The 20,039-nt window shown below is 37.2% G+C and overlaps 1 protein-coding gene across 46 annotated transcripts in view; it reads left to right on the forward strand.

Annotated features, from left to right (window-relative positions):
* EGFEM1 (EGF like and EMI domain containing 1) overlaps positions 1 to 20,039 on the forward strand; it is a 688,205-nt gene that overhangs the window by 54,713 nt on the left and 613,453 nt on the right. For 40 of the 46 annotated variants that reach the window (XR_014824261.1, XR_014824257.1, XR_014824258.1 and 37 more), the window contains 3 exons: positions 8,713 to 8,847; positions 11,355 to 11,464; positions 13,161 to 13,265. Coding sequence is in view for 43 of the 46 variants with exons in the window: in XM_084990195.1 (XP_084846321.1) it covers positions 8,713 to 8,847; positions 11,355 to 11,464; positions 13,161 to 13,265 (350 nt within the window). In the remaining 3 variants the exon portion in view is untranslated. Of the gene's footprint in view, positions 1 to 8,712; positions 8,848 to 10,916; positions 11,015 to 11,354; positions 11,465 to 13,160; positions 13,266 to 20,039 lie in introns of all 46 variants that reach the window. The other 6 variants (XM_084990210.1, XM_084990204.1, XM_084990203.1 and 3 more) reach the window with 1 other exon arrangement.

The following is a 20,039-nucleotide window of genomic DNA, read 5'->3' on the forward strand; positions in this document are numbered from 1 at the left end:
GGTGTAGTTTGCTGATGTGGCTTGGATTCCATGTTGCTGTGGCTGTTGTGTAGGCTGGCAGCTGCAGCTGCAATTCGACCCCTAGCCTGGGAACCTCCATATGCCATGGGTGTGGCCCTAAACAGCAAAAACAACAAAACAAAACAAAAACAACAACCAACACCTCAAATCAAAAAACAATACTTATTTGTCTATTCAAAATGCAAGACTGTAAAAATAATTATAGGAAGTTACATGATTATAAGATAAAGCTTATTAGCTCTTTTGAAAGAAGACTTGGTTCTCTTGAGCAGTCAGGAATGTAATGAAGACAACACAGGAAATTATTCTGGAAAGACACAGAATCTTTGTTTTCTAGGCAGATTACTTAAAAGGTAAAGAAAACCTTTTAGAATTCCTTATTAAGGGCAGACTGTTAGCCCGAGAAAACTTTGTCATTTTAATAAAGAGAGAAAACCAAACTCTAGTTTTGTATTAGGACACTGTTAATAATAAAGCTCATTAAAATAGTATAAATGAACCCATTCAACCTTAGGCAGCTTTGACCATTCAGCGTAAGATTCCTTTTCTACAAACCGACAACTTCCTGTGCTACTCAGGTTTTGTCCTATTCTTTTCTTCTTTCTCATTGTGAACTACCAATCATCTTACTTTAGGACAACATTACTTTCCTTTTTCTTTTAAAAATAATGTGTCCTACATTCCTTGCATACCAGTCATGTTTTTCTTCACCCTATTATGTTTAGTATTTTCATTCGAATTTGTATTATAATTTATTTTTATCATTAAAAATTGTTATTGACTGAATTAGTAACCATTATGGATCCTCCTCAAATTCTTAGGTTGAAGCTCTAACTCCCAGTGTGAGTGTATTTGGAAATAAGATCTTTAAGGAGGTTGTTCAGGTTAAGTGAGGTTATTAGGTCTAATCTGATAGAACTAGTGTCCTTATAAGAAGAAGAAAAGACACCAGAGCCTTCTCTCTCTGTGCCTGCACACAGAGGAAATTCTACCTGAGGGCTTTGGCAGAAGGCAGCTGTCTGTAAGCCAGGGAGAGAGTTCTTGTCAGAAATTAACCTTGCTGGCACCTTGATCTTGGATTTCCAGCCTCCAGAACTACAAGAAAATAAGTGTCTGCTGTTTAAGCCACCCTGTCTGTGGAATCTTGTTATGACAGCTGAGCTGACTCATATGAAGACCTTCTTTTACAGAGAAAACTAGGAAGTAGACAGTCGTGAACTGTCATATCCCAGCATTTTGTAACAGATTAGCAAAATTTATAAATCTTCCATCTCACAATTTTAAAGATATTTGCCTCTGTATGATATAATTTGTCAATGTTGCAAAAGATTATTTATAGATTCATATCTTTAACTCCTTTATACTGTATAAAAATAAGGAGCCAAAAGTATATACAATTTACCTTATGCTTAATAATGAATGCATCAATATTTGATCTTATTTAGAAGTGATTTAACTAATTAATATTTTACTTATCATCACTTTAAGGCTACGAGTTACCAAAAAGACTTCAGAAATTATTTTTGGGCAGGCATATTATAAAACATTATCATTATTGAAATAAAGTTTTCAAAATAATGACTCCATTTGATTAAAATCAAATTCATTATATTTATAATTATTTATTTTATTTTATTTTATTTATTTTTTAGTTTTTAGGGCTGTACTCGTGGTATATGGAGGTCCCAGGCTAGGGGTCTAATTGGAGCTACACTTGCTGGCCTACACCACAACCATAGCAATGCCAGATCCAAGCCACATCTGTGACCTACACCACAGCTCATGGCAACACCAGATCCTTAACCCACTGAGTGAGGCCAGGGATCGAACCCACACCCTCATTGTTCCTAGTCAGATTTGTTTCCCCTGTGCCACAATGGGAACTCCAGATTTATAATTTTAAATATCTAGTAGCTATAATATTAACTCATTTGGCTAGTAAATCTGGTAAAATAAAATTTATGCTTGTATTATACTTAATGCTGATAACTCAGAAGACAAACCCATTTTTATTAAACTAAAAATATTACACCAGTATTATTTACCAAAGATTTATTCAAATCACATGAATTTGAAAAATATTTGGGATAGTTCCTATATGTCTGGGAGGTTTAGGAATATTTAATTTATAAAAAAGCTTGTTTTTCTCTAAGGCAATTACAATAGAACTCTGCTAAGGGATTTTATAAATTGATATAGAGATAGGATAATATCATGTATACTCAGCATGCAAAAAATATATACAAACAGATGCAAATATATTATGCCTTTCGATTCTAAAATTTTAGCTGTGAGTAGGCAGAGTATAATAATGGAAAATGTACTAGTTCATAAAAGAGTTGGTTCTTGTCTTTGCCTCACTTTCTATTTTATCCTAATTACATTTCTGGCAGAGGGAAAAAGTTGTTACTTGCTCAACATGAGAGCAAAATCTTCCCACCAATATCTACAAAGAAAATTTTTAATATTTTCTTTGGCCATGATATATAATCTTATGGAAGCTGTAGACCAGAATTTGGGCAGGGCATTGAAGAAACATCAAGTAGCTATCTGGGTTTCTCCAAATTCTTCTGTGTAAATAAAAGATTCAGTCTGGTTTTAGTCGGTCATCTTCCCTCTTTTTTCAGCTTCAGATAGTTGCTTTTAGGGGTCCTTGAGTCCCTTGAGAATCCCCGAAGGGGGCAAGGGGCCTAAAGTTTGAGTGACTTCTGCTCTTTAATTTTGTTAAGGGAGTATTTTAGGCTAGCTTTGATACTTTTTATGTTCTTTCCAGTTGATCTCTTATAGGTATTAATAGGCCATTTTCTTGGGATGAACACTCTAAAAATCCTATATTTTATTTTATTTATTTATTTACTTATTTATTTTTGCTTTTTAGGGCTACACTCGTGGCATATGGAAGTTCACAGGCTAGGGGTTGAATCACAGCCACGGCTGCCAGCCTACACCACAGCCACAGCAGAGTGGGATCCGAGCCGCATCTGTCACCTACACCATATGTCACAGCAATGCTGGATCCCCTACTCACTGAGTAAGGCCAGGGATCGAACCCATATCCTCATGGATGCTAGTCAGATTCATTTCTGCTGTGCCACAATGGGAACTCCCTAAAAATCCTTTAAATAAACTTAAAAGTTTTTCTGAAAGAATCCATCATATGGCCACGGACAATTAGGATGCTCATTCCAAATGTGACTCAAACCAATAAGCCTTTTTGTAGCTTAGTCACGATCACAATAGCTGTCTCCAAAGAGGGCACAGAAGATGCAGCCTCCTTAATCAAAATAATTCCAGCTAGAGGTGAAATGAAGGAAACCAAGTTGCCATAGGTACTAAGAATGCTTAGTTCTAGTCCTCCCACAAAAGTAAGGCATCTTCAGTCACAGACTCTGATACCAGATGGGTGATACAGAGATAGGAAGTCTCAGCACTACAGAGGCATTGGGAAGAAGATGACAATGGTCCTTATGGTTTGAGATCCTTTAGGATTCAGGCTTAGACAAACTCCCTGAGAGTTGGCAGTTGTTGGCAGGAAATTTTGATTGTGCACATCATGCTTCCAAGGCCAGACTCTCAGGACACAAAATTGAGACGAAACAAAAAACTCATCCAGTTTCATTGGTGACCCAGAGCACATTTCTTCAAGCAGATGCTGATCTAGTGAGAATCACAAACCTGCCAGTCTGGGAACTTGGCTCAAACAGGCTTTTGGTTCCTATGCTTGTGTTCTAGGCTGTGACTGTTCTTCTTATGACAGCCAACACTTTTAGACACCTCAACACAAAACACCAGCATGAAAGACAGTGACTAAAAGAGAACACAATGACTATGCATTGAAAGAGCCAACCAAAGAGTCACAATACCTAAAGAACAAGGTAAGTTCTAATCAAAACTAGTTTTCTCCTGTAAATCTACATTTTGGAAAATTCCTTTCTGAAAAGATGAGAGGCTCCTATCACTTTTGCTTAATTGGACCCCAAGCAGAGATTTGAGAGCCTGTGGTTAAGAAAGCTGATTTCTTTCGCCAGCTTGGTCAGAGACCCCAAGAGCTCAACTGTAGCCTCCAGAGTGAATGAGGATTTCTGACCATTCAGTCCTTGTGGCCAAAGCTGTTGGGAGGAAAATCTTTTCCTCTATTAAATGAGGTTTGACTGTTAAGGGGCCTTTGAGAACAAAAAGATTAACAGGAGAAAAGTTTATTACTCACACATACAGGAGTGCTGTGTAGGGAGTAGCTCTCTGAACAGCTAGGGATAAGGATTTATATACTAGTTTCCTAAGGAGGGGGTTAGGTCTTCAAAGAATGAAGGTTCTGATGAGGTTTGTTTACATAAATTAGCTTTGAAATGTCCCCCTGACCGAGGTATGTTGCCCCCCTGACTGGAGACTTCCCTGGAGTGGTGGAGAGAGGGTTGGGAGGGGGCACATGTGGCAGATGACTCTTGTAAATCTCTGCTTCATTCAGGAGAAGTTCAGAAAAATATTTTTTTTTTCTGCACCTGTAGTTCAGATATTTTCACTTTGATGTAATCCTTATGCCATTATTGTAGGTGGTTGATCTCTTCACATGACATTCTGGAAAGGTTCAACATTAAGCATTTAGAATGGAGGCAAGGAATACACAGGGGAGATGTGCAGGGCTCAAGATAGGGAGTTGTTTCAAAGACTGAATGTAAAATTGGTGGACTCCCAGATCCCTGTCCCCAAACCATAGAGCTGGACAAATAACCATGCTGTACTCCGGCTCTGGGTGGTGGTGGTGTATTGGATTTGTTCTTTCCTCTGGAGAACACAAACCAGAGACGCTTCAGAAGGGTTGCAGACTGACACTGCCTAGGGGTGGGTATGGGCTAAAAAGAGTAGGTCTCCCTTCCACTATCTGGTCCCCAAGCACCAGCCACATGCTGTCTGCTTTTATAAGCAGGAAATTTGGGCTTTTTTTCTGAAACAAAAACAAAAACAAAACAAAACTGAATGGCCTTAAGAATCAGATTTTCATACATTGACATCCAGGAGCTTCTAAAAAATAAAGATCACCTCTAATCACCTAACAGTGAACCCATCAATTATAAGCCATTTCTATCACAGTTCTCGTGCCTCCTGCTTAAATATAGAAAGGCAATGATGATGCTTGAGAAATCCTAAAATACAATGAGGGAGGCTAAAAAATCCTGAACTGAAAGGACTCGGAGAAAACAAGTATTTCATAAGGAAATACTGGAAAAATTAATCTGTAATTCAGTTGTTAATACAAAAGGACTAGTATCAGAGTTTGTTATAGTCAAAAATTTAGAAACAGCTAAATATATATCAATAGGATGTTGGCTAAGTTAATTCTTTTGTATTATTCTGATAAACCATGTTCTGAAAAAAAAAAAGGTTTGAAGTGATTCTATAAGTTTCAAAATGAAAAAATAGTCATACTATGTTGTTTGCTAAGTTAAAAATTCTATATACACAATTTAAAAAATGGTACATTGTGATCCTATTTATGCAAATGTTTGCATACCCTTAGAATCAGAGAAGAATATGTCAGATTATTAGCAGTGATTATATCTGGGAACATCTTAGGGGTAAACTTGACTTTCTATATTTATTCATTGTTAGGCTTCTTTTTACTAGCACTTGTGGCTTTTGTCATCAAGAAAGGATATTATTTTTCTAAACTGAAATATACTCAGGACATCTGAATAACCAAGTAACTGATTTTATTTAGCCTCAACTGCTTGGGAGTCAGAGATGTTACTGATTTACCAAAGCATTCCCTCGCATGAGTTAATCTAAAATAAAAACTTATCTCAACCAAAACTATGTTGTTGTTAACTATGGTTCAGTAATACAATATGTGAAGTTCTGAAGTCACATTACCGTTTCTTATGATGTTATCAGGGAAATTACTTGATGACAATCTGAATTACAATTTTCCTAGAAACTTATGTCATACATTTTCCTCATGATGCATAAAATTTGTTCTGTGCCTTTTCTTATTGCCTGGTGCTGCTGATTTGGGGTCTTCTGAAGGGTCAGATTTCCCTTGGTGACTTCTTTCTTTGTAGGAATTAAGAAAACCCCAAGGAAGGCCTGGAAGATTCTTAGAATTTGGGGGCCAGTTGCTGGATGGGGCTGGATTGTTACTTGGTGGTAGCAAGAATAGATATAACCTATGTCATTGTTGGGGGTGGGAATGAGGCGCTGCAGTGGGTGTTAGAGAGAATCACAAGTCCCATCTCTAGATTCTAAACACTCTGTGGCTTCCAGTGTCCTGATAATTAAATCAGCACTCCTCAGCCTGAAAGGCCCTGTGTGTCCTACCAAACATCTCATCATTGACCTTCTTTCAGATCTCTAGAGGCCAAGCATTTCCCCTTTTAGAACCTCTGCTCCTTCTGTTTCTTCCACTTGAATGGCATTGCTGTCTCTCCTGTGGCTGGCTTCTCTTCACCCTTTCGGGTCACAGTGTCACCTCTTCAGTGCGACCTTTCCTAATTAATGAATCTTAGTAAGATTCCCCCATCTCTATTTCAGTGTCTTGATTGTTTCCATCTTAGTGCCTCACATTTTGTATTTATCTAGGTGCTTTTACTTATTTTCCCTTCTATGTAGATTGTCAGTGCAAAGTGAACATAGACTTTCTTTGATTTGTACCACCTGCCACTGAAACTGTCAGTGCAGCACCTGTGTCCCTCTCCTTTATCACTGCACACCTGCCAAGTTTACAACTGCCAGCATTTGCATTTTTGTACCTGAAGACTTTGGCCTCTCGAAGTGGACTCTGCCTACCTGTGCTTCTACCTGAAATGCTGGAGAGGGAGTAGCCTTCAGCCGGTCACTGATAGGAATTAATGTGCACATGCTTAGGCTCCCACCTCCATTTGGGGAACAAGTCATCTGAAGTGTTGGCTGACTCAATAATGCATCTTTTTCTTGGCTGATCCTCCTTTTCTGCCTCATTCCACCACTTCTTTACTAGTGTTTTCTGCACTTTCCAAATAAACTACTTATACTCAAATCCCTGTGTGTGGGAAGGCTTCAGCTATGTGTAGGTGACAGTAAGTATTTGTTGAATGGATGAATGACTGGATGGATGGGTGGGTGGATGAATGGAATAATAGATAAAAAGTAGGTTACCCAACAGAGTTCAAGGCTGCATGAGGTGTAACATTTCAAACTATTGACTGAAAAAGCAAATGTTTGATGAGCTCAATTCTAATTGGGGTTTGTTGGCCCCCCTAAACATGAAAGCCCACATGAAGGTGTAGGTCTTTGCATTTTATAGACAATCTAATATGGCATTTAAAAATTCCATTTAAAAAATTTTTCGTCTGCTCCCACAGCACATGGAAGGTCCCAGGCCAGGGATTGAACCTGTACCACAGCAGTGACAATGCCAACTCCTTAACCGTTAGGCTACAGGAAAGTCATAATGTGGCATTTTTAAAAGCTTAAGTTTTCTTTAAGTCCACTGCCCAAGTCTTGATGATTTTATGCATGCCTGATATAGGTGCAGTTTTTACATGTATTGTTTTATTAAAGTATTTACCTAAAGCATTAAAATGTTTTTTTGCAAACATTTTGCAAAATGTTTTTTGTTGTAGGGTTCAACACAAATTTAATCAGTTTAGGTGAGGTTAACAGTTTAGAAATCACCTTTCAGAAATACATCCGTAAGTGAGAATTGGACTGTAAGTGAAATCAGATGATGAGATTTAGTCAGAGCCACAGAGCCACAGAAAGAAGTGATCGCAAAAAGGGACTGCAGCTGTGGAGGGTGAGGTAACTGATGTAGTGCGGGAAGTACTATTTCTCAGTGTTCTCACTGGACAAGTTCACAGAGTTCTTTGGGGTCAGACTCGAATCCGGAATCTATTTTCAGCAGATTATGAGTTTAGAAACTAAGCTAGATTGTGACCTTCCTGATGGCCAAAAATAAAAGAAAAAAAGGAACATCAAAGTCTGACCTTAGGTCAGTGTACAGCATGCAGGTGAACTTGAAGGTATGAAAAGTTTGTGTGTTTACTGGCTTTTACAATTATTATTGTTTTCAAATGCAGAATAATTGGTATGGACTAATTGTTCATCACTAAGTAAAGCATGCTTCAAATTACAAAAGAATTCTGACATTTCAGGTGATGGATGTTATCTAGCCTCATGCATTTAACATTTAAGATGCTATATCTGAAATCCTGTAAATGTCATATAATATTTTATAGGATATATTTCATATAATTGTGCTGGTTGAAAAATATTTGTGTTTAAACAAGCATTATGTGTGAAACTTAGTTAAATAAACATGTCAATGGAAAATATTGTTCAGAAATAACTTCCAGGAAAAGTTTAACTTCTTTTGATGAAGCAGCCTGCGTTTTCTTCACAGATACTGAGGATCCTGCAGTTGTGTTTCTTTATACATCTTGGCTACTAAAGAGCTCAGAACTTAATTGGCAGCTCGGTTTTCCCAAGCACATGGGAATTTATGATTTTTTATACTTGTCTTCTAAATTTCCACTTGTTTTTAAAATCTATTCTGATTTTTCTTTTTCGTGGGTCTGATTTTTTTATATTGCTTGTACTTTTCTCTCTTACTTTATGTAAGTCACCACAAGCTTTCTGTGGAAAATGAAGGAACAAATGATTTATGAATAAAACATAAGCAATCTATTTTTATTGCATTACTATTCTTTTTTTTTTAAGGCCAAATGTTTGCGAAGAACAGCAGCTGACTGTGGTTGGACTTCCACACCCGTGTGTCCAAGCATTCACACACACTGTCAAGATCTGGAAACAGGGCTGTACCAGCCCGAGAGGGTGTGTGGGTTATGAAAGAAGGTAAGCGGGCCTCTGCTGTTTCATTGTGATTCCTAAAGATCAACACCAAAGCCTTACCTGCATCTAAAGATGTCACCAATAGATTTTAGAAAATAATTATATAACTAAGTAGACATGCATAAACAATGCTGACCAGGAACTTCCAGAGTTACATATTTTCCTTTGAAAACAGAATATGTTGTTGCTTTAGTTCAGGCGTCATTTATGTGTGAGATCTTTTGGGTTAGATGTTGCTAATTTTACCTCATGATGTGATGGACTATTGAAAGCTGAAGATCAAAAGACAGAGAAACGAAGAATATTGTGTTGGTTTGCTAAGTTTAGCATGACTTGGATCTGGGGCATCTGCAGTTGTGAACCACCATCTGACCTGCCCTGGGTTCTCTTGTAAAACTGAAACTGAGAACTTTATTATGGCCTTTGAATTAGGATTAACTTGGCTGGTTGGGAGAGGAGAGAAAAAGAAAGTATGTGCTTTCTAGGGGGGAAGGTTTCATACAGACTCTTAAAAAGGCTTTAAAATAGTTATATAAGGAGTTCCCTGGTGGTGCAGTGGGTTAAGGATCCAGCAGTCTTGCTGCCCTGGCTCAGGTCTCTGCTCTGGCCCAGGAACTTCTACATGCCATGGGCATAGCCAAATAATAGTTTTATAAAATATCCAAGTACTTCTTAATGCAGATAGTTGCTAATGGCTTCAAGTTTTATGTAAATAAATCAATTTGGTCTGAATTCAGGATACTTAAAGGTTCAAAAAAAGTGTGGATCTAGATTGAATTTATTATTATTTCTATTACTACTACTACTATTGCTAAAAGAAAATTGAGGACATTTATAAATAACTGGGCTTGCTATTGCATAAAAATAGCAGAATACTGGTAATATAGGATTAAATAGAATAAGACCAAATCATTTATAATTGTAGATATTCAGATATACATTGTGTTTGCATGTGTGATTAACCTTTAGATGAATAGTTTATTCCGGCTATAGTCAAGACCTTTAAATTAAATTTAAATCAGAAAATTTCTGGCTTTTACTAGCTGTGTGGCACTGGGAAAAGTTCCTACATGTCTCTGTGCCTTAGTCTGTGAAGTTAGGAAAATAATACCACACATGGATATTATGATGATTAACTGAAAACATATTTAACATAGATGACACAATGCTTGGTGCATAGCAGGTGTTAGAGAACCCTGTTTCTGAAAATGAAATGGCTTTTCATTTAGATTTGTTGGTATTCCTCCCATGAGGAATTCGTAACCATTGTTGATATTAGACTAAACTAAAGAAATCCACTACCATATAGCCATTCAGACCTAGGAAGGTAAACATGAATAAGTAAAATATGTTTCATATTTTTATTTTCAAGAGCCTAGTAATTTTATATATTCCTTTATTCAGCAAATATTTATGACCCTGAGTTTGGAGTTGAGGTACTGTTAAAAGATATTTGGCACTTTTTCCAACCTAATATCTCTTTGTTTTTATATTAAGTATATAAACCTTTACTTATATACCTGTTGGAGAGATACCTATCCAAAATATTAGGCTATACTTTAAGATGGTAAATAATTAAGTGTCATAAAAAATGGAATAGCCATTGAGCCCTAGTTTTGAGAAAGATAAAGAGCAGCATACATTGGCATGATGGGGAAAGAGAATTTGGAGGAAGTTAACTTGAAATTAGCTTTGAATGTGAAGGGGATTTGGATGGGGGATATGAAGATAGGTTATGTGAAAGGGAGAGGGCATAATACTTTGGGGATAAAGAATAAATATGACATTAGTTTGATAGAAAGAAAGTTATTGGGTTTAGAGATGTTTGGTATTATGGTCTATTAAGAGGTCAGTACAAATAGCTATATATAGTTTAGTATTTTCAATCTTTTGTTCATTATTGCTCCCCAAGGAGCCTTCATAAACTTAAAAAAATTTTTTTTAGTAATCATCCCCTTCCCCCATGAAATGTTAATACCACAAATAAACTTTATTTCTGTTTATATACTATGTTGGTTGTAGGACCACAGATCACTGTATTAGCTCAATTTTTCTCTCCCCTCCCACTCAAGAGCCAATTGTCCTTCCCTTGTGGGTGATGTCATCACTGTTGAGAATGCATGCTATCGTGGGTCCAGTACAGGAGGGGCCTTCACTATCAAATTGAAAAGTATGTGCCTTATTTATTATCCTTCAGGCTTTCATTATTCTCTTCATAATGTGGGGTTTCATTTTTGATAGCTTGACTGACTCTTGGGATAATTTATACCACAGGACTGGAGGTTTCTTTTAATTTTCCATAGCCTATACTCATAGTGAATCTTGGTGACATATTCAGTGAGGGGGTGCATGTGTATGTATAACATATACAAATAATATATTTTTGTTTGTGTGTGTGTATGTGTATAAATGACAGTATTTAGGTTGGAAGGAAAATTTTTTAGTGCGTTTAAGGAGACAGCTTTGGCCTTCAGAGGAAGCATTACTGACAGAGATTCCTGTGTTTCTAGGACCCGGTACTACACTGTCTACAGACAGGCATACAGCGTGGAGCAGCAGACCGTCTACAGGTGCTGCCCTGGTTGGAGCCAGTGGGACGGTGAGCCTGGCTGCCCGCGATGTAAGTTATAATTCTTCTTGTCTAACTCTCTGTCACTAGAAGTAATGGTTTCACTCTGTTTTGAGCTTCAATCATATCATGCCTGTCAAGTTTTAGGCATCTTTAGAATCACCACAGATTCAGAGCATCTCTTTGGGCTGAAAAAGGCACACATGACAGGTGCAAAAATGCACAAAAAGCCTTCCTGTTATGTGTTTCTAATGATAGGTCAGAACTCAGGACCCATAGAACTGCTGCTTTATATTCTGTCTCTTTATGTAAAAGACAGTTTATTTAAAGCCAGACAGGTTACACCTTGACTTCCATCTCCCTTTTCTGTTTGCCCCTTCCCAATATCATCAAATTGGTAATCTGCAGTTGATTCAAAAGTCTGGAGGGAAATCACCGTACTAAATCTAAATGGGATTTCTTGACTTGCGCCTGTCATGATTAATTGCAGAACTTGGGAGGCAGTTTCCTTTTTAAGATGAGGTATGCAGTCCTTTTCCAAACCTCTGGTGAGGGTATTCCATAACCTTTGGAGTGTGTTTGACAGCACTCGAGCAGCAGAACTAGTGGCATGATATAGTTCATTCACACCAGGAGAAACGGCTCTGTTTAGGAACTCCTTTAACTAAGTGTTTATGGTTACTGTGAAGTCACTTAAAATGCTTCGGAGTGTTGCAATCAGTGCAGCACTGAGGCCCAGCAATTCATCTCTCTTGCTCTCCTGCACCTGCGGGAGTTTGTGGGCCTTCTGCTTCCTTACCCACTGGTATTTCTGCTCTTGAGAGATCTTAGTGAAGTTGCCTCAGGCTTTCCATGTTAAGCAGATTTAGTGTCCAGGGGTGCACCAGAGGTCACGGGATTTGCATGCAGTGCTTGGCCACTGCAGCTGGCTGGTGTCAGCTCAGCAAAAGCAATTACCCACAATGTCATCTCAACTACATTATAAACTCCTGGAAATTAATGACTGTGGGATGAATTCTTTATATTGTTGTATGGCACCCAACACTCTCCTTTGCCTCTGGTAAGTATTTGTATGTCTTGCTTGTTTTTTTTTTTTTTTTTTTTGTCTTTTGTTGTTGTTGTTGCTATTTCTTGGGCCGCTCCCGCGGCATATGGAGGTTCCCAGGCTAGGGGTCCAATCGGAGCTGTAGCCACCGGCCTACGCCAGAGCCACAGCAACGCGGGATCCGAGCCGCATCTGCAACCTACACCACAGCTCACGGTAACGCCGGATCGTTAACCCACTGAGCAAGGGCAGGGATCGAACCCGCAACCTCATGGTTCCTAGTCGGATTCGTTAACCACTGCGCCACGACGGGAACTCCGTCTTGCTTGTTTTTAAGATTGTTTTGGCTGCACAGTTCATCTTTCTCCATGGAGTTTCTTTGGACTGGTGCTACTCAAACTTGAATGTGAACGCAATCACCTAGTACCTTGTAAGGTGCGGATTCTGATTCAGTAGATCTGGGGAGGAGCATTTCTACAAGCCTCAAGGTGACACAGATGTTACCGCATACAGAGTTCTACAAGGCTTTAGACAGCAAGGCCTTAATGTGTAATGAAAACAGTATTTTCTATGTAGGGGGTACAGAGGAGCTGGTGGAAATTTCTAGATGATATCTATATTGGCAACTTGGTGCTTATATTGAGGATTTTTTCTTTCCCTCAGTTCCATCCTCCCTCACCTCCTTGTCTACCTTCCTTTTAGCTGTCTCTGCAGCGGGGACTTATTTCCACGGGAGGAGATGCTCGGAGGGCGAAGCCCAGCAGTGCCAGTGTTCCGAGGGTTTTCAGGGACCCCGCTGTCAATATGGTGAGTCGCCAGCAGGACCATTTTATTATGATTTGGAGCTGTCTGCCTTGCTTTTAGGGGCCAGCCAGTTTTGTCGATTCAGACTAATGGCAGGGTTATCCCTTCGGGGATTGGGGAGCATTTAAAATGGCCACTAAGCAAAAACCTACAACCTACAGTGTACTCAGCATTGCAAATTATGCTTTGCAGTTTAGTTTTAATTATTCACTATAAGAGTTCAAAGGGTAGCATTAAGTACAAAATAGTCTATTTTGTAAAGGAAATGGCAGCTTAATAAGAAAACCTCTTTCTGACCTCAGATGTTAAATCTTTAAGGGAGCCATGGTTTAGAAGTGCTGGTACAGTGTTCTTCTGTGAGATTTATGTGGTTTGTGAATGAACAAGGTGGGGATTAAGACAAATTCAGTCTGATGTGATATTTACTACTTTTGTGTCCTTTGTTAAAAAAAAAATAGGCACAAAAAAACCTGACACTTGCATGATTCTCAAAGTTTCAAAACTCAGTAACGTAGTTTTCAAGGTTGGAGCTTAATCACCTGTCAATTTTGGACATGTGCATTTAAGATGTTTCCTGTGCAGGAAATTTTCAAAATGGCCAGTGATTTATCTTTTACTGTATCTGCTATGAGATTAGGTACTTTCAAAGGGATTTGTTTTGACTTGATTATCTGCTTCTGGTCTCCAAAGAATGTGAATGCATCTGCATTTGTCTTTTTAGGGCAGAGGAAACAAAACCAGACCTATTGTATAGAAATTAAAGAAATAGGTGTAAAAAGTGAAAAAAATATTGTGTTCGTTATGCTTTGCTGATATGTTGGCCGTCTCTTATCTAGTCCTTGAATCTTTGTCAGTGAAATTGAAGGTGGCTGAGAGCTCATCACTCATGTCCATTTGTTTCCTCTGCCCTTGGCGTAAGGTTCAGGCTCATGTTTTTCGTGGGTCCCCTCAAAGCTATGCTTCTTGTAAATTAATCTTGATACTTTTTTCTAGGTTTTTTTTTTTTAATTTGTGAATTAAAATAAAGCTTATTTTCAATCCCAATTTATTCTTTGACTATGAACCACTGATAATGAAGCATCTTGAACTCTGCAGTGTATCTTCAGCCATTTGCATTATATTTAAGATGTTAACAGAAAATATACGTTGATCCATGACATCAAATTAGTTGCCCCTAAATAAGTTGTTTCAGCTACATGTGCAACACTGGTTTCCTCATCTTGATCAGTATCTGCGATGGGCAATTACACATGCCATTGATTCATTAAAAATTAAAAAAGAAGTCAATTATTACTTTATTAATTCATTTGTTTTGGTAGAGTAAATCTTGCAAAACATCAAGTCCCTGAGGGGGAAGGTAATTAAAGAGACATATGGTAATGATTATAGCTTAGAAATTACACCTGGATTAATTTCTTTTTTGTTTTTCTACATCAGTACTTGAATATTTTGATTATTCCAATTTCTTTACAACCTTTATTTGCCAAAGTAATTAAAATGTTTTCTGAAATTCAGGTAGTTAGATTTTGTATTTTTCAGTTTCAGGTTGGTGAAAATACTGGATTATTTTAAACATAGGCAGAATCAGTGTGTGTTTTCCACAAAACAGTTTTACACCAAAAAATTTCCAGAGAGGTTATAAGGAAAAGCAAGCCATCCAAAATACCATTTCTGCATTGCAGTTTTAAGTAGCATTGTCCAAGTGTGTTGATCTTTAGATTTTGACAATATTTCTTCTCTTACTGTAGAACTTATATTGAATTTAAAAAGAAAAATTGATGAACCCTGAGGGACTTACATCCTGAAGTAGAAGTTCAGGTTTCTCCCATATGGTATCACATTTCATCAAGCAAAAATGAGATGCCACAAAGTATATTCATTAGGAGGGTTTGATAGAGAAATGGTAAAGACTTTCTAGAAATAAAATATTTGGGGAAACAAGTGGAGAACAGTTAAGAAGGAATGACATTAGCTGAGTCTTAAAAGTAGATCAAAAATGAAAATTTGAGAAGATTGTTTTTTGAAAGAATATAATTTACAGGACATGTACCTACTCTAGCAAGCAGGTGGATTATAGTGCAGAGGTATTGCCTATAGCCTAACTCTTATCCGGTGGCTGGATTTGAGTTCCAAATTATGAATATATATACACCTTGATCTGATTGACATGACTCTTCCTCCTTCTAGATATGGTATATACATTTCAAAGTGAAAATTAATTTATTTTTTCAAATTGTATGAACAATTATTCAAATGATAAAAATAATTTAAATTTTAAAATTTGAATTATTAAAAATTAATAGTAAGTATAAGGTAAGAAAGTGAAAATGTATAGTGCTATTGCCCTCAGAAAACCATGTGGTCATCCTTTTGTGCATATTTAATTATATTCATGCAACATGAAATTTTACATAAATGAGATCATATCTTATATAATGTTTTGTCTTGAATGCCTCTTTTGTTCCTTACATTGCTTTTTCTTCTTTCCTCTTCCCACCCAATTTTCTTTCCCTTTCCTAGTAACAATGTTCTGAATATTTTTGGTATTTTTCTCTGGGCTCATGGAATCATATACAAACGGCTGCCTAATATTCCACAGTATTGATATACCATACATTTTCAACAACCTATTTATCTGATGGACATTCATTTTGTTTCCAGCTTTTTGTCACAACATCAGTGCTGTAATAATATGGTGCTTTTATTTCCTTGATACAAATTCCCAGCAGTGGGATTGTTGGGTTCAATGGATATGTGTATTTCTAATTTTAGTATACTTAAGGATCAAAATATTCATTTAGATTACTTGTGATGTTTTGTGGACCATGGCAATGACTTTACAACTTATTTGGTTGGGATGGATTAAAATGTAGATAAATGCTAATTATTTACTTATTTTTTGGTATGCTAACAAAATAGAGAATTTACTTGCATTTTTATCCAAAACTGGAATCTGACAAATTAAAACATCTAGGATCAGAGTTATTATAAACATGGATTACTCTTAGCACAGGGTAAATTGACTTTATTTAAGATGTATGGGAAAAATAAGTCAATAAAATGAACCAGATGGCCTCTTAAAAATAGAGAAAAGAATCCAGTCCTGGAGAGAGAAGGGACGTGCTAATAACTGAGAGAAATGCTTGAGGTTGATAATGATTTGAAAATTGCTGATCTACTTAACTCATTTGAAAAATCTGCCTCTAATAAGGAAAAATGAAGAAAATGAATTTGGACAATTAGGAAGTAATGAAGAGCTTTCTAAAATAGCTATTGATTAAAGGAATCAAAGGGAATACTTTGAAGATTTGAACACATGCAAATCAAGCTAGATAGCTGGTGGTGAAATTTTCTTTTTTTTTAATTCTATGGATTCAGGCAGAACAACTTGGAGCTTCATTAACTGATTAATATCACATACAAAGTCACTCCTTTCCTCATCCCTTACTCCATCTTCCCTTTTCCTCATCACAAGTTAGGTTAAATTATAATGTTCCTAGTGGTGGGATGCTAAGACTCAGAGGTCTTTTTATTTCTTTCATTTGTATCTTCATTTATTCATTCATCTAGTCAATCTTCCATTTAGTCAGTAGATGCTAATACATCAAACTGTGTGCTAGATACTGCAGATACTAAAACAAATATGATATCCTTAGTGCAGTGGGAATTAGAGACCAGGAAATCAGTGATTATAGTATATCTCCCAAGTGTAATGATGGAAGATGGTTCTGTCCTAAAGGAAACTAGAGAGGGTTGCTTTTTGTGATGAAAAGAAATAAAGTTTTATGAAAAGAGCTGAAGACACAAAGTACAACTTATTATTAAAGATAAACATAACAATACTATGAAATTGGGTATAGGGAATAGAATATTTCCCAGAGACATTAAAAGCACAACAAGGTGAGGGAATAATAATAATAATAATAATAATAATAATAATAATAAAATAATGCAAGTAGATCTCTTGGCTGCAGTAAGAGATGAACATGGGACATGGCTTTGCTTATGTCCAGAGCAGTAATTTCATAGCTTTTCTTTGTTCAGCCAAATCAGTTCTTCTAGAACCTTACACAGAGGTGGTTACTTATTCTTCAAGGACTTTACCTTCCCTAAGTTGGTCCCCGAGCAGGCAGTCCAGCAGGTGGTGTTTCCTAAACATAAGAGAGTGCTGGTTGGTACTCTATTCTTATGCCAGAGTCCCCCTCCATATCTCCATTACTTCAAAGTGTGATGTTTATGTACATTAAAAATGACATGGAAAGCCCTTAGAAATTCTAGGGTTGAGGTTGTGTCTCACCAATGACCTCTTACATTATTGTGGAGAGTCATTTTATATTCCTAAGCCTCAATGCATCATTTGTAAAATAGTAACACTCTAATTTTCCTGAGCACCTTCCATGTACCAGACACTACTCTAGACAATTTATATGGATTAAATAATTAATCCTTACGATAAGTCTATGAGTTGAACACTATTAGTTGTCCACTTTTATATTCAACTTAAGCATATAAACTTTCTCAAGGTCAGACAACTGGGAAGAAGGTCATCTGGGTTCCATGTCCAAGTGTTCTGGCTCAAAATCTGCAAGTCTAACTTTGAAGTCATGGTCCTTTTATAATAATATTTGACATAACTGCAAGTTTGTTACTTGAGAGTCATGTAAGATAATACATGTGATCTGTAAGTTGAAAAGCATTATCCAAGCATTAATTCTTTTTGTTAACTGTAGATTTCCTGGGAATCTTTAGGGGAAGTGCACAAAGTGAAGGGGGAAGGTCTCCTGCTGTTGCTTTGCTTCCCACTGAACAAACTTTGGGTGTTGGGTTATAGGTATGATTTTCAGCCAACCGGTAGGTTCCAGTCAAGGATTTTAATGAACTCTCATGCATGATATATCTATCCTTTGCAGATAAGAGATTGGACCAAAGAATTTTCTTAAAATGTCATGTCCCCAAGAGCATTTTGAATTTGAGAAGTGTTACAGGTTGAATTTGTCAAAATTTGTATGTTGAAACCTTAACCCCCCCATAGCTCAGAACATGACCTTGCTTAAAAATACGGTTTTTGCAGATGTAATTAGTTAAGATGTGATCATATTAAAGTGGTCCGCTAAGCTAATGTGACTGGTATACTGATTAAAAGGGGGAACTTTGGACACAGAGCCATGGGAAGATGAGGGCAGAAATCAGAGCCATGCATCTGTAAGCCAAAGAATACCAAGGGTTGCCAGCAAACTACCAGAAACTAGAAGAAAGGCACGGGAAAGATGCTCCCTTGTGGTGCTCAGAAGGAAGCTGCCTCCTGACACCTTGATCTCAGACTTCGAGTCTCTAGAACTGGGAGACAATAAATTTCTATTGTTTGACCCACTCAGTTTGTGGTCCTTTGCTACAGAAGCTCTGGCAAACTAATTGAGGAAGTTTAGAAAACATTTTCTCTTTATCTATGACTTCATTTCAGCAGTAGGCCTACTGAAACAGTGAAAATGGGGGAAAAGTGGCAGGGGGTTTATAAAGAGCAAATCATGCTAAGAAAACTTGATGGCTTATTTTAATTGAATTATAAAATTAGTGTGGGAAGAAGGTTTAATTTGGAAAAAAAATGCAAAATCCTTAATTGAACACGCCCATTAATCTGCAGTCCTAAATGAGCATTACTAGGAGACAGTGTGAGATGAAACACAGGTTATATTATGGAGATAAATTGATATGCATTCTTAGCCTGAGCTGACAGTGTAAAATTCAGTATTATTCTGTTCATCACATAAAGATGCATTGCATTAGAGCCTTAAGCCCTCAGCAGGGTTCTAGCAAGTCCATACTGAGGCAACCACACTCTGCTTGACATAACTTGCTAGAAGGATATGGTAGTATTGACAGGGATTGAGACGAGTACAGTAAAGGGACAGCCAGACTGTCTATGAGGAAAGTAAAGCAATAACTATTTGACATCTTCCTGTGAGCCTAGTAAAGGGACATTTTATTTGGAATCCGTGCAGAAGATTTACTGCCCTGACATTGATTTGAAATTAGAAGGCTTGGCAGTGCTTTTACTTACATACCCTTCTAGGTATGCTTTGCATGGCCAGTGTTAGCAACCATAAGATACAGTTTTAAAAAGGCTGCATGAGAATCGCCTGATATTGCAAATACGACAACATTGGAAGAGAATGACCTAGCATCATCCAGGGTTATTTGATTCTATGGGGTGCAATTAGTGATGTACTAGAAAAAGTTGAAGATGGATAATAATGACAATAATAGCTAACACATAAATCATACTTTTCACATGGTAGATGCTGTCCTAGATGCTTTATGCATGTCAACACATTTACTACTCACCACAATGCTATAAGATAAGTGCCATTAATAGTCCCCTTATACAGTGATACACTGGAAGTAAGGAGAAGTGAAGAAACTCACTGAGGTTATATGTGCAGTAAATGACAGAGCCATGGTGTGGACTCAGGCAGTCTGGCTCCTGAGTTCATCCTTTGAACCACTATGGGATGCTGCTTCTTTAAAATCTAATAACTCTCCTGTTTATGAAAAATATAAGTTGATATCTTTTCCCTTTATTTTTAGTATTTAAACCTGGTTAGCTTGCTGAGAAAACAATCTTTCAGCACAAAGCATGAGCAAATGATTTTCTTCACTTCAGGTTTTGCTGGTTATACATACACATATTGAGGGATTCTTTGGAACCTGTGTAAGAAAAAGAGAGCTCTGGTATTGAAAAGACTACTTTTTTGTTACAGAGATAGAAAAATAATGTGA

This window comes from Sus scrofa, chromosome 13 (assembly GCF_054392235.1).
Source record: "Sus scrofa isolate SSC_HxYL_T2T_F1_AM1 chromosome 13, Sscrofa_HxYL_maternal_Yorkshire_Landrace_v2.0, whole genome shotgun sequence".
Taxonomy (NCBI): domain Eukaryota; kingdom Metazoa; phylum Chordata; class Mammalia; order Artiodactyla; family Suidae; genus Sus; species Sus scrofa.